The sequence below is a fragment of the Nycticebus coucang genome, chromosome 7, assembly GCF_027406575.1.
Source record: "Nycticebus coucang isolate mNycCou1 chromosome 7, mNycCou1.pri, whole genome shotgun sequence".
Classification (NCBI taxonomy): domain Eukaryota; kingdom Metazoa; phylum Chordata; class Mammalia; order Primates; family Lorisidae; genus Nycticebus; species Nycticebus coucang.
The window spans coordinates 115,899,457-115,922,475 of record NC_069786.1 but is presented as its reverse complement, the minus strand read 5'-3'; the positions used below and the strand labels follow the sequence as shown (position 1 = coordinate 115,922,475).

Genomic DNA, 23,019 nt, shown 5'->3' with positions numbered 1-23,019 from the left:
ACTTCTCTCATCTACTTCCCGCCACACCCACTGAGAAGCTCATGTCATTCTGCCCCACCACTCTCGGTGGTACTCTGTGGGCTTCAGAGTAGCGGGGGAGGGGCGGGAAAAGCGACAGAGGAAAAACCATAGAGTCTTGGCAGCCGCTAAGAAAAAGAGAGAGTGGCCTCCGTATGCCCGATGTCTTAGAGGCGGCTGGGCTAGAGGTGGTCGCACAAAGGGAGCCCTGGGCGGCCGCTCCAGCTGCTGTACACCATAGAGATGCGACTCCCGCCGGCCCTGGGCCGGGAGGTGAGTGAGTGGCTGCCGGGCGAGGACTGGGAGGGAGTGCGGGTGGAGCAAGCTGGAGGCAAAAGTTTCTCGAGCCCCAGGATGAGAGAGGGCCTGGGCTGTGAGAACTCTCGGGAAGAGCTACTGAAGGAAGCACGCTAAGGAGCGGAGCCCCGGCGCTTCTCACCAGCTGCCCCGGCGTCACCGCAGCGTCACGGCTCTGTACCCCGGGCCCGGATACCCGCTGCTTCTCAGGACCTTAATCATGACGAGGCTCCATTCCAAGCCTTACAGGTTACAAAGCATCCTTCCCGTTCGCTGCCTCTTGTGATTCAGCTTCTACCCGACGTTGTGGACGCTGTCATTGCCTCCATTTTACAGATAGGAAAGCTGAGGCCCAGAGAAGCGAGGTGATTGTATCTAAGTCCACACGGTGAGTCAGCCCAAAGGCAAATGGAACCCTTGTATCTAGTCCGGGGCTCCTTTCCCCAGGCCTTGTCTCTACCTTAACCTGTCCTTTATCTTCATGATGCCCCTCCCCAAAGAGAGGCACATTTCTTCTCTCGTGCCCATTTGTCTCCTACCTCACCCCGCCTTCCCTGTGGGTGAAAGTTATTAAACGGCCCCACTTCCTTCTTGGCTTCCTCCAGAGGCCATGTACAGCCGAGCAGGAAGATTTTCCAGAGCAGCGATAATATTCAGTAAGTGGAGGTTGTCCTTACCAGAGAATCCTTCTGACGGCTTCCCTGCCACCTTCTCAATACCTGTGAACAGATGTTTTGTGTCGTGGGAGTCTGTAGAATAGATCATCAGATTGCAAGATCTAGGTTTTTTCTTCTTTTGCATCTTCTCACCTGCAACCTGGCCTTTCCTTGACCTCCAAGACAATTTCATGAAGTGAATACTTTAATTACTAATTATTCAGCTTAAACTCCTTTTAGTTATGTATAACAGGATATGCCACATAATTGCCATTCATTTCTCAGTATGTTTCTGTGTTCAGTTTGAGACCACAGTCAGTTAATGAGTTTGAAATGTCTCCAAATGTGTTACTTTATGTGTAAGGAACCACTGGTTTGGTGTCTTAGTACAAGATAGCACCCTTTTGGATGGTGCCTGTGGCTCAGTGAGTAGGGCGCAGGCCCCATATACCAAGGGTGGCGGGTTCAAACTCGGCCCGGCCAAACTGCAACAACAACAACAAAAAATAGCCGGGTGTTGTGGCAGGCGCCTGTAGTCTCAGCTACTCAGGAGGCTGAAACAATAGAATCGCCTAAGCCCAAGAGCTGGAGGTTGCTGTGAGCTGTGACGGCACTGCACTCTACCGAGGGCAATAAAGTGAGACTCTGCCTCTTGAAAAAAAAAAAAGATATCACCCTTTACTCTGATGCAGCTCCATGCCTACAGTTCTTTGCTGGAATCCTCTTATTTGTCTTGGCTTTCATATGTTGGTGATCTGTGTTTTTTGAAATAATAATGTCAATAGGCTCACACCTGTGGCTCAAGTGGCTAAGGCGCCAGCCACATACACCTTAGCTGGCAGGTTCGAATCCATCCCTGGCCTGCCAAACAACAATGACGGCTGCAACCAAACAAAACCCAGGCGTTGTGGGCGCCTGTAGTCCCAGCTCCTTGGGAGGCGGAGGCAGGAGAATCACTTGAGCCCAGGAGTTGGAGGTTGCTGTGAGCTGTGATGCCACAGCACTCTACCCAGGGCGACAGCTTGAGGCTCTGTCTCAAAAATAATAATAATAATAATATCAATAAACTATTCAAGAAGGTCTCCATGAAGGAAGGGAGGCTAATAGGTAAGCAACAGTGCAGTATAAAAGTTTCTGATCGGGCTATGTACAAAGTGCCATTAGGAGCCTAGAAGAGAGGAAGTCAGTTAAAGACTTGTGGAGCTTCTTAAAGAGTTGTTTGTAGTTGGTTAGCCAGATGAGAGGGGGAGAGAGAGATAGAGAAGGAGAAAAGGTACATCAAGCCAAGAGAGGGCAAAAGGCTGTGAGGGTGTGGAAGCAACAGAGAATGTGCAGGGGTCCTCAAACTTTTTAAACAGGGGGCCAGTTTACTGTCCCTCAGACCGTTGGAGGGCCAGACTATAGTTTAAAAAAAAAACAAACTAGGAACAAATTCCTATGCACACTGCACATATCTTATTTTGAAGTAAAAAACAAAACAGGAACAAATACAATCACACCACATCATGTGGCCCGTGGGCCGTAGTTTGAGGACCCCTGGCTAGAGAATGGTAATTATCTGGTTCAGAGATCTGTTGAAGGGAAGATTAATCAGGAGAGGTCAGTAGGGGTCAGATGATGAAAGAAGGGCCTTATACCTATGCTGAGGAATAGTAACAATATCAAATATTAAGAGGGAACGGGACCTCTAAGATCCTTTACCCCCACATAATTTTGTTGCAGATAAGAAAACACTCAGATTGCTTAATGATTTGACCAAGGACACTTAGCAAGAAACATAACCTGCAGTCATTAGTATGTTGGCCAAAAATTGTTATCTTTCTCTGGGTATTGATTCTGTTATCGTTTTTACACTTTTTGGCTTAAACGTTGTGACAAGAAAACTTCTATTTAGGTTAATAAGGTGTGGCATGCTGCCATATGAGGCAGTGCCTAAGTGGGCGGACACTGGGCTGTGTACCGGCCCCAACCCAGAAGAAAACAAGAACTCTAACTATGTTATATTTTTCTTCTGGTTGGCTTCTCAGCATTTAAGAGGCCAAAACACACAAGTCCAAGGAGATGACAGACCCCGTGTTGGACACACAGCCAACTAACAGCACTGGGGAGATGGATGGACTGTGCCCTGAGCTATTGCTGATCTCTCCACATCTCTCTAACCGTGGAATCCTGGGGCCCATTGAGAGCCCCTATCCTTCTGGAGACCCCACACCTTTGCCTACTGACCCAGGCTGCCTGCTGGTAGAGGCCACAGCAACTGAAGAAGGCCCAGGGAACATGGAGATCATTGTGGAAACAGTAGCTGGAGCCCTGTCCCCAGGTCCTCCTGGAGAGACCCCAGGTATAAACTTAATTACAAGCAGGCCAATGGGACAAGCAGCCCTGGGCTTCTGTTTGTGCTATTTTTGGTTCTTCTGTATACATATTCTAAGAACACAAGGTAGCATCCTATTTTTGTACTTGGAGATGCTGTAATTTGGTTTGCAGTTGGTGCATGTTGATTGAAGGCTCGTGAAGTGATGCCCATCCTTGTACCAAGCTTTTGACCGAGTCTGTCCCTGTGAGGACTTCATGTCTACTAGGCATTAATCCAGAAAGGAAGACCTTTCTGACCTCTTTGCCCAATCCTGGCTTGTCCTTACTCTTACTGTCCTCAGGGATTCTTTTCTACATATTGACCTCCCCACCCAGGAACTACAGCCAGAGATTTGGCAAAAGGCCTAGCATGTCTCTACCACTCTGGGCTTGGCAGGGCTTTCCAGAGGTAATCTGGTATTTCACTGCCCTAGTTTCTCATGTATAACATATTTTACTCATCCAAGGCATGTTGTTAAGAGTAGGAGTTGAGGCTGGGAACAGTGGTGCGTCTATAGTCCTAGCTACTAGGGAGGCTGAGGTGGAGGAATCAATTGAGCCTAGGACTTTGAGGCTGTAGTGTGCTATATCCAATCCTGTAAATAGCCACTGCACACTAGCCTGGGCAAAGTAGAAAGACCGTGTCTCTAAAAAAGAAAACGAGTAGGAGGCTCAGCACCTGTGGCTCAAGCAGCTAAGGCGCCAGACACATACACCTAAGCTGCTGGGTTTGAATCTAGCCTGGGCCCACCAAACAATAATGGTGTCTGCAACCAAAAAGCCGGGTGTTGTGTGGGCACCTATAGTCCCAGCTTCCCAGCTACTTGGGAGGCAGAGGCAGGAGAATCGCTTGAGCCCAAGACTTGGAGGTTGCTGTGAGCTGTGATACCAAGGGCAACAGCTTGAGGCTCTGTCTCAAAAAAAAAAAAAAGAAAAGAAAAAACGAGTAGGAGTTGAGCATTTGTATTTAACCTAGGACAAAGATTCTCCTTTTATTCATCTCACATTTATAGCCTTTTATTTTTTAGGAAACTTCTCTGTTTTTTAAACTGCCATCCTTCAGCTACAGTTGTCATTACTTTCCTTGGCAATGTAGTACTGTGACAAAGAATACTGGGAAAGGCTTTGGCGCCTGTGGCTTAAGTGGCTAAGGCGCCAGCCACATACACCTGAGCTGGCGGGTTCGCAGCCTGGGCCTGCGAAACAATGATGGCTGCAATCAAAAAATAGCTGGGCGTTGTGGCGAGTGCCTGTAGTCCCAGCTACCTGGGAGGCAAAGGCAGGAGAATCGCTTGAGCCCAGGAGTTGGGGGTTGCTGTGAGCTGTGATGCCATGGCACTGTACCCAGGGTGACAGCTTGAGGCTCTGTCTCAAAAAAAAAAAAAAAAGAATACTGGAAAAAAATTATTAGCTAATTTGACCAGGTAATATATCTAAATTGTAATAAAAGAAAAAAAAACTTTTTTTTTTTTTTTTTTTGAGACATAGTTTCACTTTGTTACCCTCAGTGACAAGGGGTGGGTCTTGCTCTGGGCTCAGACTGGTCTCTGACCCCTGAGCTCAGGCAGTCCACCTACCTCGGCCTCCCAGAGTGCTAATTACAGGCGGGAGCCACTGTGCGTGGCCGAAAAGAAAAAAAAAATTTTTTTTAAAGAGCCTGTGAAAAACATTTGCATATATGAAAGAGTTAGTATCTTTAAAATTCAAAAAGCTTCACAAGATGAGAAACAGTTTTGGTTTTTTTTTTGTAGAAACAGAATCTCACTTTACCACCCTCGGTAGAGTGCCATGACGTCACAGGACTCACAGCAACCTCCAGCTCTTGGGCTTCAGCGATTCTCCTGCCTCAGCCTCCCTAGCAGCTGGGACCACAGGCGCCCGCCACAATGCCTGGCTATTTTTTGGTTGCAGTTCAGCCGGGGCTGGGTTTGAACTGAGCCACAGGTGCCACCCGAGAAACAGTTTTTTTAATGAGAAAAAGAAATCTACATACATACACTTCACTAAAGAAGAAATAAAAATAGTTAATAACCATAAGAAAGGATGCTTAATCTCACAAACAAATTTCAGTTAAAAATAACCATGAGAGGGGCGGTGCCTGTGGCTCAAGGGGTAGGGCGCCGGTCCCATATGCCGGAGGTGGCGGGTTCAAACCCAGCCCCGGCCAAAAAAATAAATAAATAAATAAATAAATAAAAGGTTTGAAATTATAAAAAAATAAATAAATAAATAACCATGAGAGGCTCAGTGCCTGTAGCTCATGCTGCTAAGGCACCAGCCACATACACCTGACTAAGCTGGTGGGTTCAAATCCAGCCTGGCCCGCCAAACAACAATGATAAGTGCAACCAAAAAAATAGCTGGGCGTTATGGCAGGCACCTGTAATCCCAGCTACTTGGGAGGCGGAGGCAACTCACTTGAGCCCAGGAGTTGGAGGTTGCTGTGAGCTGTGATGCCACAGCACTCTACCCAGGGTGACAGCTTGAGGCTCTGTCTCAAAAAAAAAAAAAAAAAAAATGAGATGCCATTTTCTCTACTTTGATAAAAATTAGGCTTATTTTATAATGTACAGTGTTGGTGAGACTGTAAGAAAACATAGTATCTTAGAACTTAATGCAAAAGTTAATATAATCTACATTTAACTTTGTAGCACATTTTATAATATGCACACTGACCCACTAATTCCACTCTAGGGAAGATTCACACACGTGCACAAAGATACAAAGATAAGCATGTATATGGTGATTTTATTTGTAGTGTCTGGAAACAGTCTAAAAGTCTTATCAGTAAGGGCAGAATTTCAGGGGGGTTTTCTTTTTCTTTTTCATTTTCTGCCATTGAAACAACAGAGTTCATTTTGATTTATCCGTGCTGTGCACTACCACAAACTGAAAAAAAAGATGAAGTAAATTTTTTTTTTTTGAGACAGAGTCTCACCATGCCACTCTCAGTAGACAGCCATAGTGTCACAGCTCACAACAACCTCAAACTCCTGGGCTTAAGCGATTCTCTTGCCTCAGCCTCCCAGTAGCTGGGACTACAGGCACCCACCACAACGCCTGGCTATTTTTTGTTACAGTTGTCATTGTTGTTTAGCTGGCCCTGGCCGAGTTCGAAGATGAAGGAAATTTAAATGTACTCAGATTTAAAAAAAATCTGGCCTAAAAGGGTATACACCAACCTATATGTATGGGCGTGGAGGTGGTACCATTTGAATTGTTGCATTGAACTTTTTTTTTGGGGGGGGGGAGACAGTCTCACTCTGTCACCCATGATGCAGTGTCATGGGTCATAGCTCACAGCAACCTCAAACTCTTAGCTTCAGTAATCCTCTTGCCTCAGTCTTCCAAGTAGCTGGGACTACAGGCACCCACCACAACACTCAGCTATTTTTAGAGACAGGCTCATCTTGAACTCCTGAGCTCAATCTACCTGCCTTCGCCTCCCAGAGTATTAGGATTACAGGTGTGAGCCACTGCACCCAGTGCATTGAACTTTTTTTAAACAAAAAAATAATGATAAAGAGGAAAAAGGACCATCAAAATAAATGTAGGAGACACTTGCACTGGAGACAGGGCTCTATCACTAATAAGCATGGTGGCCTTTACTGCGTGGAATCTTGGGTCCTTCTTCTCATAGGTCTGTTGGAGGACCAAATAAGAGCATTTCCTAAGCTTTTCTTTATTGAGGTCCTGCCCACTGCTTTAATAATTGCAGCAATTATTACAAAGGTGATTTGGTTGCTCTCAAAAATATGTTCTCGGGCGGCGCCTGTGGCTCAAGGAATAGGGCGCGGGTCCCATATGCCGGAGGTGGCGGATTCAAACCCAGCCCCGGCCAAAAAAAAAAACAAAAAAAAAAAACCCAAAAATATGTTCTCCATTTTATGAATTCCTGTCCCTTTGAAAAGCTCTACAGAATTGGAAAGTAACACTTTGTCAGTTATACTGCAGATATTATACCTAGTCTGTTCTTTTATTTTTATTTATTTATTTTTTTTGAGACAGAGTCTTACTCTGTCACCCTGGGGGACATGGCATCATAGCTCACAGCAACTTCAAACTCTTGGGATTAAGCAATCTTCTTGCCTCGGCCTTCCAAGTAGCTGGGACTATAAGCATGTGCTACTGTGCTCAGCTAGTTTTTCTATTTTTTAGTAGAGATTGAGTCTTACTCTTGTTCAGGCTGCTCCTGCATTCAAGCAATCCACCTGCCTCAGCCTCCCAGTGTGCTAGGATTATAGGCATGAGCCACTGCATGCATCCCCTAGTTTGATATTTTTTTCTTTTGGATGTTTCTAAATTTTTTGTTGTTGTTATTGAGACAGAGTCCCACCCTTTACCCCTGAGCAGAGTGCAGTGGCGTGGTAGCTCACTGCAACCTCAGACTCTGGGCATCCTGCTGCCTCAGCCTCTGGAAGCCACTGGGATTACAGGCGCTCCCCGCAGCACCCAGCTGGGTTTTTCCATTTTTTTCATGAGTCGGGGTCTCATTCTGGTTCAGGCAAGTCTCGAACTCCTGAGCTTAAGCAATTGTCCCTCCTCAGCCTCTCACAGTGCTGGAATTACAGGCATGAGCCTCTGCTCCTGGCAATGTTTCTTACTTTTATTTGGCCAAAATATATTGCCTCTTTTTTTTTTGAAACAGGAGTTTTACTTTGTCACCCTCAGTAGAGTACTGTGGCATCATAGCTCACAGCAACCTCAAACAATTTATTTATTTATTTATTTATTTTGCAGTTTTTGGCCAGGGCTGGGCTTGAACATGCCACCTCCGGCATATGGGGCCGGCGCCGTATTCTTTTGAGCCACAGGTGCCGCCCAGCAACCTCAAACTCTTAAGCTCAAGTGATTCTCTTGCCTCAGCCTCCTGAGTTGATGGGACTACAGGTGCCTGCCACAATACCTGGCTGTTTTTTACAGATGGGGTCTTGCTCTGGCCCAGGCTGATCTCAAACTCCTGAGCTCAGGCAGTACACCCACCTCAATCTCCCAGAGTGCTAGGATTATAGATACTGCCTTCTCTTAAGGCTTTCTGGATTTGACTAATGTTTATTTATTCAAATACTTACTAAACACGTTATCTTGTGCCAAGTATTGTGCCAAATTCTTATTCTTGAATAAGAATCCAAGCACATGTGCCAGATAACTGTCCCTGATCTTATGGGGCTTACAGGACAGGTGTAGAACCAGACTTAAAGTCCATTTATACCCCACAAATATTAAAAGATTCACCTACATTTTCTACTAACTTACTCCTGTGAGTCTTATTCCATCTGATTCTGTGCCTTTTTCTGTCGGTCCTCTGCCTGCAGGTGTCCTGGTAAAGGTGGTGGAGGTGTACTTCTGTGAGCGCTGTGAACAGAGCTTCGCAGAGCCCACTCTTCTGGCCCTGCACCAGTGCAGTGAGACCCATATACAACCGGTGCAGGGCCTCTCTAGCACCTTGTGCTCTGTAGAGCTGCCCCCCAACAACCTTAATCTCTCTGGCTCTCTGCAAGGCCAGAGCCCACCAGATAATCCCCTGCCATGCCCTGTGTGTAGACAGGAATTTGTCCAACCCCAAGCCCTGAAGAGTCACTTCAAGATTCACCGGGGCATTCCCAGCACCTTCTCCTGCCCAGAATCTGGCTGTGTATTCTCTGCTAAAGATCGCAAAGGTCTACAGCACCACCTGAGGCAGACCCACAGAGCAGTTCCTGTGCCCTGTTCTTTCCGGGGATGTCCTTTGCTTTTTGGGAGCCAGCAGGGCATGGAGCTGCACCGGCAGGCCCATTACCCTTTCCACTGCAGCCATTGCAGCTTCATGGGCTCCAACGTCCAACTCTTCCGGCAGCATCAGTGGAGCCATGGGGCCAGGACACAGGAAGAACATTCTGCCATTCAGGGCCTCTCATCTCAGCAACTGCTGCCAGGTATGAGGTCAGGAGCCCAGGAGTCTCCCTCCTGGAGTTCAGCCACAGTTGATCTTACAAGAGAGGCAATTGTTTCTAGTGCCTTAGGTATGCATGAATACAAGGGAGTCTAGATAGTGGGGTCAGGAAGATGACATGGGAAGGCATCTAGAAACCTGAACCTGTAAGAATATATGGGAAAAGGAAGAAGTCTTTGTCCGTGACAATAAGTGAAATTTGGCTTAGACTGCATGTGGCCAGAAGTTATATAACATCAACTGATTTCAGAACTTACTAATGGCAAAAGCAAAAATGCTCATCATTGGCTGTAGCCACTGGTAGAATACCTGTAGACTCCTTCTTAGAACAGTAGGGATTTGGGGATTGGATAGGAAAAGTTGAGGTTATTTTTAAAAGGAACCTTCAAGAGAGATGGTGTTTTACTGATTCTTACTCTTTTCTTTTTTTTTTTTTTTTGTAGAGACAGAGTCTCACTGTACCGCCCTCGGGTAGAGTGCCGTGGCGTCACACGGCTCACAGCAACCTCTAACTCTTGGGCTTACGCGATTCTCTTGCCTCAGCCTCCCGAGCAGCTGGGACTACAGGCGCCCGCCACAACGCCCGGCTATTTTTTTGTTGCAGTTTGGCCGGGGCCGGGTTTGAACCCACCACCCTCAGCATATGGGGCTGGCGCCCTACTCACTGAGCCACAGGCGCCGCCGATTCTTACTCTTTTCTTACTCTCAAAAAAAAAAAAAAAAAAGTGCAAGGTGGTGAATAGAGGAGCAGAAGGAAACAGAAAACAGGCCAGGAGAGGCCAGGTTTCTGATGAGGGGACTTGGCTTGCTAATGCTCACTTGTGCTCTGGTGCCTAAAGAGAAGACCTTCCTGTAAACTAGTTATATGTTTTTGCTTTACTCAGGCAGCCGCCTCTGTGGGAGGTTAGAAGGGATGGATTGGGGGTGAGTGGGTACTAGAACGCTTTAGAGATCAGGGTTTGTTCACACACATTGAGCCACCATCCATTATTCCTGGCGACTGATCCACAGAGTGATAGTCTACCCATTTTCTGCTTTCAGACTCCCATCTCCACCCCCACCCCAATGACCTCAAAGCTCTTACCATCAAGAGCTTTGAAGGGTCTGAAGTTGGTGCTATCTGAAGTTTGATTTAGTTTAGAATGGAACATTGCTAATAGATTACCTTCTGGTTTTTCTATCCCTATTTTGAGTGGGAATACACTTATTTATTTAAAACTCAAGATTCTCTTATGCTAAAAATGGAAAAGAGTGATTCTTTCATCTAGTAGAAGGAGAAATACAAGCATTTAGTGCTGTTATTGGCTCCTATAGACTTTATCAAATTTTATGTGTCCCCAGCTTCCAAACAGCCTCCAGGAAAGAGAGAACCTTCGGAGGAAGCAGGTACAGCCTTGCCTGGGCAAGGGTCAGCTGAAGAGGAGGACGTAGAGGAAGAAGAAAAGAGTGACACCCAGACAAACTCTCAGAAGGCCCTGGAGAAAAGCCAAGGGGCTCGGCAGTTGGAAAGTAATGAAGTCATCAGCCTTGAGGCTCTTAGTGATGGGGAGGAGTGGATTATGGAGAGCCTGGCATTGAGACTATAGGATTTGTTTTCTGATCTTTGGTTCAGATGCTTCCATTCTTTCCATTTTACCTTGGCTCAGAAGTCAGGGTCTACTGGAAAAATGATAAGTGGGAAAGTGATAAAGACGCCAATAACACAGGACAGGGATAACTAGAGTTTGGTTTTCTGGGCTGATTTTCCTTTTATTTATTTATTTATTTATTTAGAGACAGAGTCTCACTTTATCACCCTCAGTAGAGTGCGGTGACATCATACAACCACAGCAACCTCCAACACCTGGGCTTAGGTGATTTTCTTGCCTCAGCCTCCCGAGTAGCTGAGACTATAGGCACCTGCCACAATGCCCAGCTATTTTTTGTTGCAGTTTGGCTGGGGCCGGATTCAAACCCACCATCCTCCATATATGGGGCCTTCGCCCTACCCACTGAGCCACAGGTGCCGCCCCCTCTCCTCTTTTAGAGGGTGATGTTCCTAATGTAAAGATGCCAGAAGTTATTGATGATCAGTAGCCTGTTTTGTATGGCATCAAACCCCTTAAGATTTTTTTCCTGAATCCTTGCTTCCCATTTTTCAACTCAGTAGAACATTTGAAACATATTTCACAGAGAACATATTTACTGTCAGGTAAATTAGAAATATCTGATTATACTTATTTCCAACTTTTTTTTTTTTTTTTTGGGTTTTTGGCCGGGGCTGGGTTTGAACCCACCACCTCCAGCATATGGGACCGGCGCCCTACTCCTTGAGCCACAGGCGCCGCCCTATTTCCAACTTTTTTTTTTTAATTTTATTTTTTATTTTTATTTAATTATTATTATTATTATTTATTTATTTATTTTTTTTTTTTGAGACAGAGCCTCAAACTGTCGCACTGGATAGAGTGCTAGGGCATCACAGCTCACAGCAACCTCCAACTGCTGGGCTTAAGCGATTCTCTTGCCTCGGCCTCCCAAGTAGTTGGGACTACAGGCACCCGCCACAATGCCTGGCCATTTTTTGGTTGTAACTGTCATTGTTGTTTGGCAGGCCAGGGCTGGACTCGAACCCACCAGCTCTGATGTACGTGGCTGGCGCCACAGGTGCCAAGCCTTTTTATTTAATTTTATTAATTTATTTTTTTTGTGATTTTTGGCCAGGGCTGGGTTTGAACCCGCCACCTCGGGCATATGGGACCGGCGCCCTACTCCTTGAGCCACAGGCGCCGCCCTAATTTTATTTTTTTAAGATAAGGTCTCACTCTGTTGCCCCAGCTGGGTGCAATGACATAATTATAGCTTGCTGCAGCCTTGAATTCCTGATCCTCCCACCTCAGCCTCCCAGGTAGGTAGGACTACAGATGGTACACCACTACACCCAGCTGTTACCAACTCTTTATTTTTTGGAGCCCATGGAGCCAGTTTTGGGAAATAAGAATACTTTGCCTTCTTTCTTTCCATTCGCTCCTTTTGAGGTACCTTTCCTTTTAACCAGCCTTTTTATTCTTCCTCTTGCTCTCATAGAACAAGGGCAGGAAGAACAAGAATGCTTCATCCAGATTGTTAGTTTTGAGCAGCTATAAACAAAGGCTCAAGAACAGCTAGCTAGGTGAAGCACTTCAAACAGGCCACAGCAAGATCTGAGAAGTTCTTGTAATTTAGTTTCTCTTAATACTTGAATTTATTTTCTTTCTCTTTTTTAGAGACAGAGTCTTATTTTGTCGCCCTTGGTAGAGTGCTATGGCATCACAGCTCACAGTAACTTCCAGCTCTTGGACTTAGGTGATTCTCTTGCCTCAGCCTCCCGAGTAGCTGGGACTACAGGCACCCGCCATAATGCTGGCTGTTTTTTTGTTGCAGTTTGGCCGGGGCCGGGTTTGAACCTGCCACCCTCGGTATATGGGGCTGGCGCCCTACTCACTGAGGTGCTGTCCAATACTTGAATTTCTTAGGGTCACTCATTGTTTGTATCTAGGCAATTGTAGTTCTCCCATTATCTGGCTAGCTCTAAGCTATTGAAGAATCTCACTCTCAATCATCTCTGCATTTCTTCTCCCAGGGGATGTGGCTTCCTGCACAGAGTCCCTCTTCAAGACCCATATGTGTCCAGAGTGCAAACGCTGCTTTAAGAAGCGGACCCATCTGGTAGAGCACCTGCATCTCCACTTCCCAGACCCCAGCCTCCAGTGCCCCAACTGCCAGAAGTTCTTCACCAGTAAGAGCAAGCTCAAGACCCACCTTCTGCGGGAGCTGGGTGAAAAGGCCCACCATTGCCCACTATGCCACTATAGTGCAGTGGAAAGAAATGCACTTAACCGCCACATGGCCAGCATGCATGAGAATATTTCCAACTTCTACTCAGACACATATGCCTGTCCTGTCTGCCGTGAGGAATTCCGCCTCAGCCAAGCCCTCAAGGAGCACCTTAAGAGCCATACAGCAGCAGCTGCAGCAGAACCATTATCCCTTCATTGCTTTCAGGAGGGCTGCAGCTATGCAGCACCAGACCGCAAGGCCTTTGTCAAGCACCTGAAGGAGACCCATGGCATGCGGGCTGTGGAGTGCCGCCATCACTCATGTCCCATGCTGTTTGCCACAGCTGAAGCCATGGAAGCCCACCACAAGAGCCACTATGCTTTCCACTGCCCCCACTGTGACTTTGCCTGCTCCAATAAGCACCTGTTCCGAAAACACAAGAAGCAAGGCCACCCTGGCAGTGAAGAGCTGCGCTGTACCTTCTGCCCCTTTGCCACCTTCAACCCAGTGGCCTACCAGGACCATGTAGGCAAGATGCATGCTCATGAAAAAATCCATCAGTGCCCTGAGTGCAACTTTGCCACTGCCCACAAGAGGGTGCTCATTCGACACATGCTGCTACATACAGGTAAGATGGCTTCCATCCTTACAATAATGTAATAGTAATGACAGTGATGATAATAGCTAATGTGAATTTTAACTGTGTACCAGACAATTTTATGTACCACACGAAAAGGAAAGGCCTTGCATACGTTGTCACATTTGACCAAGAATTCCTAGAGATAGATTGCAAGTTTACAAATGATCCTTGAGTATGTCATTCAGCTAGTAAAGTAGTTAAGCTGGGATTTGAATCCAGGCAGTCCAATTCCAGAGCCTGTGCTCTAACTACTGTGCTGCTATGTCTTGCCTTCAATCTCCTGTCCAGTTCTTCTTACACCTAGTCAGACTTGGATGGGTTAACACCAAGCCTGTTAGAGTGTAGAAACCAGATCAAGACAAATACCTTCCTTTGCAATTCAAGTTTTGGAATGTGCTGTAAGAGACAGGTCAAGGGGACTAAGCCATCCATACATATCATGGCCTTCCATAGTTTTTACATTCATGACACTGAAACAAGATCACCTCCAGTGACCTGGAAGTTGCAGATGTTGCAACTCAGACTTTTAATTGTTTATCAGCATTATCAATGCTTTAGGTGACAGCCAAATCAAGCTACCTGCTATCGCACCATTATGATCATTTACAAATATCCCATTTATAAACATCAGTAGATTATCAGGACATTAAAAAAAATTTCATCAACACTCTGGTTTGGGAGAACAATTTTTGGGCAGTTTGGGGCGCAGCCATTATTGTTCCTATTAAATAGTTCATTTTTATACATGCTTTAGTCATAAATCTCATGTTTCTGAGGCCTTTCTTAAAGCTTTATATATGTATAGTGCTTTGTAATTCATAGAGGTTATTCATATATGTTATCTCATATAATCTATAATAACAGTCTTGTAAGCGAGGCAGATAAAGATAAGAAGAGACAAATTCTGAGAAATTAAATTTAGGACTGCTTTGAGATCACATGGATAGTGCTAGAACCAGAACACTACATTGCTTGCATTTCACCATAGGGAAGGAGGCTGGGTGAGTGGGCAGGGCAACCAGGGAGGAGTCCTAAAGGAACATGGTCCCCAACCTCTTTGAGCCAGGTCTTAAATCTACATGGATGACTCGTCCTTGAGTTCTAACTGGGTACCACTGAAAACTTTGGGACATCTCATTTAAACTTCTTACCAATCATGTGAGGTTAATATTTGTGTTGCCCTCTTTTTGGAGACAAAGAAACTGAGACTGCCCAAAATCATATATGTAGTCAGTTGGGATTTAACCCTTTCTGATCCCGATATCTGACAAAGTTCAATATAATGATTTTCCTGTTCCATTCTGATGTTGGAAGATGTCTGACACTGCTGTAGAGACCGTCTAACGCATTTCCTAATGTAGTATGGACTCTAGCCAACAGATAGCACACATTGTACTCTTTTTCTCCGCAGGCCATGTGTTTTGATATGAACAGGTGATTGTGTGTTGTAGTCACATGGTTGTGCTTGTAGGAAAATGGCCAGCCCCCAAAAAATAAGAGCTGGGGAGTATGTGGGTGGCAGAAAAATTAGAAAGGGTTAAACCACCACTTAATTGCTCTGTGATTTCTCTGTGCCTCAGTGTCCTCACCTGTAAAATGGGGGTGATAATAGCATGTGCTCCATAGGGATGTTATGAAAATTCGGTGAAAGAAGGGTTTGTTTGTTTTGAGACAAGGTCTGGGTTACCCAGGCTAGGGTGCTGTGATGTCAGCATTATTCACAGCAACCTCAAACTCCTGGGTTCAAACCATCCTCTTGCCTCAGCCTCCCAAGTAGTTGGGACTGCAGGTGCCCACCATGACACCTGGATAATTGTTTTTCTATTTTTAGTAGAGATGGAGTCTCAGTCTTGCTCAGGCCAAGAGGAAGTATTTTCATAAAGTCTTCCGAAGGGTGTTTGGCACATAGTGAGCACTTTGTAAATGTCAGGTGTTAATATTTTTATTAGTCTGTTAGACTTTAGAGTCAAGAGTTCTTAACCAGGCTCAGTGCCTGTAGCACAGTGGTTACGGTGCCAGCCACATACACTGAGGATGGCGGGTTCTAATCCAGCCCGGGCCAGCTAAACAACGACAACTGCAACAACAACAAAAAAAGTAGCCGCACGTTGTGGCGGGCACCTGTAGTCCCAGCTACTTGGGAGGCTGAGTCAAGAGTTTGAGGTTGCTGTGAGCTGTGACGCCACGGCACTGTACCAAGGACAACATGGTGAGACTGTGTCTCAAAAAAAAATAATAAAGGCAAAAGATTAAAAAAGAAAAGAGTTCTTAACCATTATGTTCTGTTATCTAATTTCTTTTTCCTTCTATTCCAGAAAATGAAAGGATTTGGGCTAAGTGGAGCAGTTGGCCATTAATGCCAACGGACTGTAAAACAAGTCATGGGTGGGCTTTCAAGCTAGTTTTTAGCTCAGTCTTTGCTTTCTTCCCATATTCTTTGGTATAGGATTTGGGGGAGTAGTTGTCTCAAAGGGTTGTGAAGCAAGCTTGATTATTGTGATGTCTTCTACATCTCAGGTAGCACGTGAAGCTTTTGCTCCTGCCTGGTATCAAGGCAAGCTTGTTGAAGGATGGTCTGTCCGCTCAGTTGATCTGTATCTGACTTGTGTTTTTTCCTCTCTCATCCTCACCCTCCTTATAGGAGAAAAACCTCACAAGTGTGAGCTATGTGACTTCACATGCCGAGATGTAAGCTACCTGTCCAAGCACATGCTGACCCACTCCAACACCAAAGATTACATGTGCACCGAATGTGGCTATGTCACCAAGTGGAAGCACTATCTCCGTGTGCACATGCGAAAACATGCAGGAGACCTCAGGTATGAGTACATAACATGCCTCCATCCGTATCTTAAGGACTTAGGTCAAATTAGCCTTCTCTTGGATCCAACCTTTGGCCCCATTGCTTTTTCGGGTCCTTGGAAGTGTCTTTTCCTAACACCATTCTCTGCTCCCACCATCTTAGCTGTATTGCCTGAGTCTTCAGAGTTTGGCCCTGGGAAATAAGAAAGATTTTATACTTACGGCCACAATCTTGGCCACTTCCAAATCCAGGCAGGTTCTCTGATATATGGGCACAGCTGACTAGGGGGGTTCTGGGGGTTGCTTTGTAGCTTTCATGCCCCCATGGAAGACTAGAGATGAGGCACAAAAACCTGTCCTGTGGGACTCCTTAAAGTCCATGGTGGGTTATGCTGGTTCATTATGACTTTCCTTTAGCAAGCAGTGTAGAGTAGGGATTAGAACACAGTTCCTGACTTGGCACCTGTAGCACAGTGGTTATGGCACCAGCCACATACACCAAAGGTAGCAAGTTCAACCTGGCCTGGGCCAGCTAAACAACAATGACAACCGCAACAAAAAATAGCCAGGTGTTGTGGTGGATGCCTGAAGTCCTAGCTACTTGGGAGGCTGAGGCAAAAGAATCTCTTAAACCCAAAAGTTTGAGGTTGCTGTGAGCTATGACGCCACGGCACTCTACCAAGGGCAACATAATGAGACTCTGTTTCAAAACAAACAAACAAACAAAAAAGAACACAGTTCCTGAAGATAGGCTGCCTCTGTCCCTCACTTCCTTTGTAACTAAACTCAAGCAAGTTATTGAGAGAAGTTACTTAGTTTTCTCACTTGTAAAATAAATGCCTATTCCATAAGGTAAAGGAAAGGAGGGTTAAATCAGATGATGCATGTATAAATACTAATTGTAGAGCCTGGCCCATATTAAGTATTAATTTAGTAACTCTGAATTGTGATGATTGATTTATTGTTGTGATTGCTTTCCCCTTTTGTTCCTTGCAAGATACCAGTGCAACCAGTGTTCCTATCGCTGCCACCGGGCTGATCAGCTGAGCAGCCACAAGCTGCGTCACCAGGGCAAATCTCTTATGTGTGAAGTATGTGCCTTTGCCTGTAAGCGAAAGTATGAACTGCAGAAGCACATGGCTTCCCAGCACCACCCTAACACACCAGCCCCTCTTTACCCCTGCCACTATTGCAGCTATCAGAGCCGCCACAAGCAAGCCCTGTTAAGCCACGAGAACTGCAAGCATACCCACCTCCGTGAGTTCCACTGTGCCCTCTGTGACTATCGCACCTTCAGCAATACCACCCTTTTGTTCCACAAGCGCAAGGCCCATGGCTATGTGCCTGGGGACCAAGTCTGGCAGCTCCGCTATACCAGTCAAGAGCCAGTGGGGGCCAGGCAGTGCTCAGCACCCCCACCAGACTTGGAGCCCTCAAGCCAGCTATCTGTCCAGCCTGAGGGGGCAGGCCACGATCCTGAGACTGTGGTAGACTCCACCTTGGATCAGGCCCTGCAAGAGACAAGTGAGGAGGTCAGCATTAGGAGACAGGATGGCAGAGAGCTCCATGGGGATAACCTGGTTGGCAACCTCAGCCCAGCAGAGGTAGAGGAGGGCAGCTGCACATTACACCTAGAGGCCCTGGGAGTAGAGCTGGAATCTGTGGCTGAGCCACCTCTTGAAGAAATCCCTGAAACAGCCTCTATAGAATTCAGGCCCCTGGATTCCTCAGGGACCCTGGGATTGGAAGGGCCAGATGGACTGGAAGGACCAGAGCTATCTAACTTTGATGGTGTTGGGACTTCTGGCTTGAGTGCTGAAGAAAATCCTGTTCTAGAGAAGCCAGTCTCTGAGCCCCCCAGAAATCCGCCATCCTCAGAGGAGACCTCTAACAACTGGGAGGGAACCTTCAGGGCAACTCCACCTGCTGAGACAGCACCCTTGTCCCCATTCCCTGAGTCAGAGTCATTACTCAAGGCCCTAAGGAGGCAGGACAAAGAACAAGCAGAAGCATTGGTGCTGGAGGGACGGGTGCAGATGGTAGTGATCCAAGGAGAGGGGCGAGCCTTCCGCTGCCCACATTGCCCTTTCATCACTCGCCGAGAGAAGGCCCTGAATTTGCACTCCCGGACTGGGTGTCAGGGCCGTCGAGAGCCTCTGCTGTGTCCTGAGTGTGGGGCTAGCTTCAAGCAACAACGTGGCCTCAGCACCCATCTGCTAAAGAAGTGCCCTGTTCTGCTTAGAAAGAACAAGGGCTTGCCCAGACCAGATTCTCCCATCCTGCATCCTCTGCTCCCAACTACCCAGGCCTCAGAGGACACAGAAGATGGGAAGCCTCCACTTGCACCATTAGAAGTAGAGACACTGCTTCCAAAAGATGCTCCTTTGGAGCTTCCCAGGGAGCCGGAAGAACTTGTCACACTCTGTAGTTCTCCAGCCCCTCCTATAGGAAACTCCTCAGAGACCCCTGAGAAGTACCACTTTGAACAGGGCAAGTTTCACTGCAACTCATGCACATTCCTATGTTCTCGGCTCTCCTCCATTACTTCTCATGTAGCTGAAGGCTGCCGGGGGGGCCGTGCTGGGGGAGGAAAGCGAGGGGCTCCCCACACCCAACCTATTGTGTCCTCCTTGAGCAAGGAGAACTCTGTTCCCCTGAGCAATGGGAATACAGAGTCCAGCCATAGTGATGGGGACATAGCTGTGGGTCAAAAGCAGAAGGGAGCTCGCTTCTCCTGCCCCACATGTCCCTTTAGCTGCCAGCAGGAACGGGCTCTGAGAACTCACCAGACCCGGGGCTGCCCCCTTGAGGAGTCTGGAGAGCTGCACTGTGGCCTCTGCCCTTTCACTGCTTCTGCAGCTACTGCCCTGAGACTCCATCAGAAGCGGGAGCATCCCACTGCAGCCCCAGCCCGTGCTCCCCGGCCCCCTCTGCAGTGTACGGACTGTGGCTTCACCTGTAAACAGAGCCGTTGCATGCAGCAGCACCGGCGGCTCAAGCATGAGGGGGTGAAGCCACACCAGTGCCCTTTCTGTGACTTCTCCACCACCAGACGGTACCGGTTAGAAGCTCACCAGTCCCGACATACAGGTGTTGGCCGCATCCCCTGCAGTTCTTGTCCTCAAACGTTTGGTACCAACTCAAAACTGCGCTTGCACCAGCTAAGAGTACATGACAAAACACCCACTCATTTCTGTCCACTTTGTGACTATAGTGGCTATCTTCGCCATGACATCACTCGTCATGTCAACAGCTGCCATCAGGGCACCCCAGCCTTTGCCTGCTCCCAGTGTGAAGCCCAGTTCAGCTCAGAGACGGCACTTAAGCAGCATGCCCTACGCCGACACCCTGAGCCCACACACCCGGCACCTGGTTCTCCTGCAGAGGCCACTGAGAGCCCTCTGCACTGTTCCCGCTGTGGATTACTATGCCCCAGTCCTGCTAGCCTGCGAGGGCATACCCGTAAACAGCACCCACGACTTGAATGTGGAGCCTGTCAGGAGACCTTCCCTAATAGACTGGCACTGGATGAGCACCGGAGGCAGCAACATTTCAGCCACCGCTGCCAGCTCTGTGATTTTGCTGCCCGGGAGCGGGTAGGCCTAGTGAAGCACTACTTGGAACAGCATGAGGAGACTTCAGCAGTAGCAACGGCCTCAGATGGAGATGGGGATGCTAGCCAGCCCCCTCTGCGCTGCCCCTTTTGTGACTTTGCATGCCGTCATCAGTTAGTACTTGACCATCACGTGAAAGGGCATGGGGGCACCCGTCTGTACAAGTGTACTGACTGTGCCTACAGCACCAAGAATCGGCAGAAGATCACCTGGCACAGCCGCATCCACACTGGGGAAAAGCCTTACCACTGTCATCTCTGTTCCTATGCCTGTGCTGACCCCTCTCGCCTGAAGGTAAGATCAAAGGACATGAGGCAGGGAGTAGGAGTGAACTTTCCAAATATTAGCTCCCTGGGCAAGTTCTTTAACTTTTCCAGGCCTCAGATTACCTATTTGTAAAACTAGAGATAATATTTACGAACTTCATAAGGTTGTAAAGGTAAAATTCCGTAACACATGCTTGCAATGTGATGGGCATATCAATCTGGATGATAATAACAGTTAGCATTTATTGAGCACTTACTATATGCCTAGCACTGTACTTCTAATCCTTTCAGAACTATGAGACATGGATACTTTTGCTTTCCCCATTTTACAGATTAGTAAATTAAGAATTGGGGGTTAGATCACCCAGAGATACAGCTAAGTGATAGAGCTGAGATAGTCAGGGAAGACCTAGAGAGAAGCCAAATGGGTTAGGGTGGTATCAAAAGTGACTAGACTGGGAGGCATGGTTGGTAAGCCGAGTATGGATAGGAGGGGAGCAGAGAACAGTTACCTGTCATCATGTTCTGTCTCCTTGTCCCTATTTTCACATCCAGTGAGTACCAAGGGATATACATTTTCTGCATTCTGCTCTTCCTCTTCTAGTACCATATGAGGATCCACAAGGAGGAACGGAAGTACCTGTGCCCTGAATGTGGCTACAAGTGCAAGTGGGTCAACCAACTCAAGTACCACATGACCAAACATACAGGTGAGTCTTTCTAATTTTGACAGGCCTGGGCGGCACCTGTGGCTCAGTCGGTAAGGCGCCGGCCCCATATACCGAGGGTGGCGGGTTCAAACCCGGCCCCGGCCAAACTGCAACCAAAAAATAGCTGGGCGTTGTGGCGGGTGCTTGTGGTCCCAGCTACTCGGGAGGCTGAGGCAAGAGAATCACTTAAGCCCAGGAGTTGGAGGTTGCTGTGAGCTGTGTGAGGCCACGGCACTCTACCGAGGGCCATGAAGTGAGACTCTGTCTCTACAAAAAAAAAAACACATTTTGACAGGCCTTAAGAGTTCCCTGATTCCCTGGCAAACCTAACCTCATCAGGGAAACCCTATCATATGTGAATATTCATTACTGTTATTCTTACTCTTGCTCAGATTCAGGCTAACACTGATTTTCACAATGGGAGTAGAGAGTAGGCTGGGGGAGTATCTACCAGAATGGCTGCCCAACACATTAAAGACCTATCATAATCAGAAGAGAGATAAAATAAACCTGAGATTGTGGACATATGTACTTTGCAAAAGCTTCCCAGTTAATTGTGGTACAAGGTCATTTATTACGTGTTGAAAACCTCCAGCTCAAAGTTGAATGACTAAGAACAGGTATACATGGTTTCTACACAGATACGATGCAATTGTCATGAATAAGAAGGAGAAAGCAGAGGATTCTCCTGTCCCAAATTGTTCTTTTCTTCTGAATGTGGAATTCATAAACTATGGGTTCTCCAAAAAGCACATAATTATGTGCCTGTGATGATTGCATACTGTCTGCCATATGTGTAGGAATTAATCAAATGCATTACAGGACCCTCTGCTTCTATGAATACTGCCTCCTTCACTTCTACTTCTTCCTTCTTCTGCATTTCTTTTACTTTTTAAGTTGAGCAAGCAATTATGTTTAAATGGATTCTCAAATTCCATGAGTACCCTGTGACCAAAAAAGGGCTGAAATTTCCCATTTGGAAACGCTACCATATTTGAGTATTCATTACTCTTAGGTGGCTAGTTGGTTATAGGTCCAATTAGTCATCAGCGTCCATAACCGCATATAAAAGAGGTTATGTTGGAAGAAAGGCAAATATCAGACAGGACTGGAACATTCCAAATACAGGGTCATTAGTCAACTTGATGCTGCTTTATATCCCAGGATCAGAGTGACTCTTACGGCCCATTGAACCTTGTTCCACCCTCTTTCAATAGTGATTTGTTCCCTGTTCTATAGGACTGAAGCCATATCAGTGTCCTGAGTGTGAGTACTGTACCAACCGGGCTGATGCACTGCGTGTACACCAGGAGACACGGCACCGGGAAGCACGGGCCTTCATGTGTGAGCAGTGTGGCAAGGCCTTCAAGACGCGCTTCTTGCTGCGTACCCATCTTCGCAAGCACAGTGAAGCCAAACCCTATGTGTGCAACGTGTGCCATCGTGCTTTCCGATGGGCTGCTGGCCTGCGCCATCACGCCCTCACCCACACAGACCGCCACCCCTTCTTCTGCCGCCTTTGCAGCTATAAGGCCAAGCAGAAATTCCAGGTGGTAAAGCATGTGCGCAGGCACCACCCTGACCAAGCTGACCCAAATCAGGGTGTAGGCAAAGACCCCACCACCCCTACAGTGCACCTGCATGATGTGCAGCTGGAGGATCCTAGCCCTCCCATTCCAGCTGCTCCCCCCACTGGACCTGAGGGGTGAGAACTGACCCCACCTCCTGGATAACAAAAGGGCGTGGTCCAAGGTGTGTAAACTGGGACCAGAGCTGACCTGAGGAGCTCAGGGCCTAAGGAAGGACTGGCTTTGGGGTATCAGGATGACTGGAACCTTTCCAGAACTCTTAGCTGTAGTACTTTGAAATTAATGGCTATGTAAGAGAGAGACATGTACCACAACATTGATTTCTCATTGAGGCATACTGTG

General features: G+C 47.0%; 2 protein-coding genes across 7 annotated transcripts in view; one reads left to right on the top strand and one right to left on the bottom strand.

Annotated features, from left to right (window-relative positions):
- Nucleotides 1–23,019, bottom strand: part of PLCD4 (phospholipase C delta 4) — a 79,900-nt gene that overhangs the window by 24,737 nt on the left and 32,144 nt on the right. The window lies entirely within an intron of this gene.
- Nucleotides 39–22,993, top strand: ZNF142 (zinc finger protein 142). Of its 6 annotated transcripts, none has more exons than XM_053597959.1 (9): nucleotides 157–703; nucleotides 2,999–3,312; nucleotides 8,642–9,241; nucleotides 10,600–10,767; nucleotides 12,860–13,684; nucleotides 16,338–16,515; nucleotides 17,496–20,406; nucleotides 20,983–21,088; nucleotides 22,328–22,993. In XM_053597959.1, the coding sequence occupies exons 2-9, from the start codon at nucleotides 3,033–3,035 to the stop codon at nucleotides 22,795–22,797; spliced, it is 5,538 nt and encodes a 1,845-aa protein (XP_053453934.1). In that variant the 5' UTR covers nucleotides 157–703; nucleotides 2,999–3,032; the 3' UTR covers nucleotides 22,798–22,993. The 6 variants fall into 6 exon arrangements, with proteins under 6 accessions (XP_053453938.1, XP_053453934.1, XP_053453937.1 ...); XM_053597960.1 differs by having other exon boundaries at nucleotides 221–291; XM_053597962.1 differs by lacking the exon at nucleotides 8,642–9,241.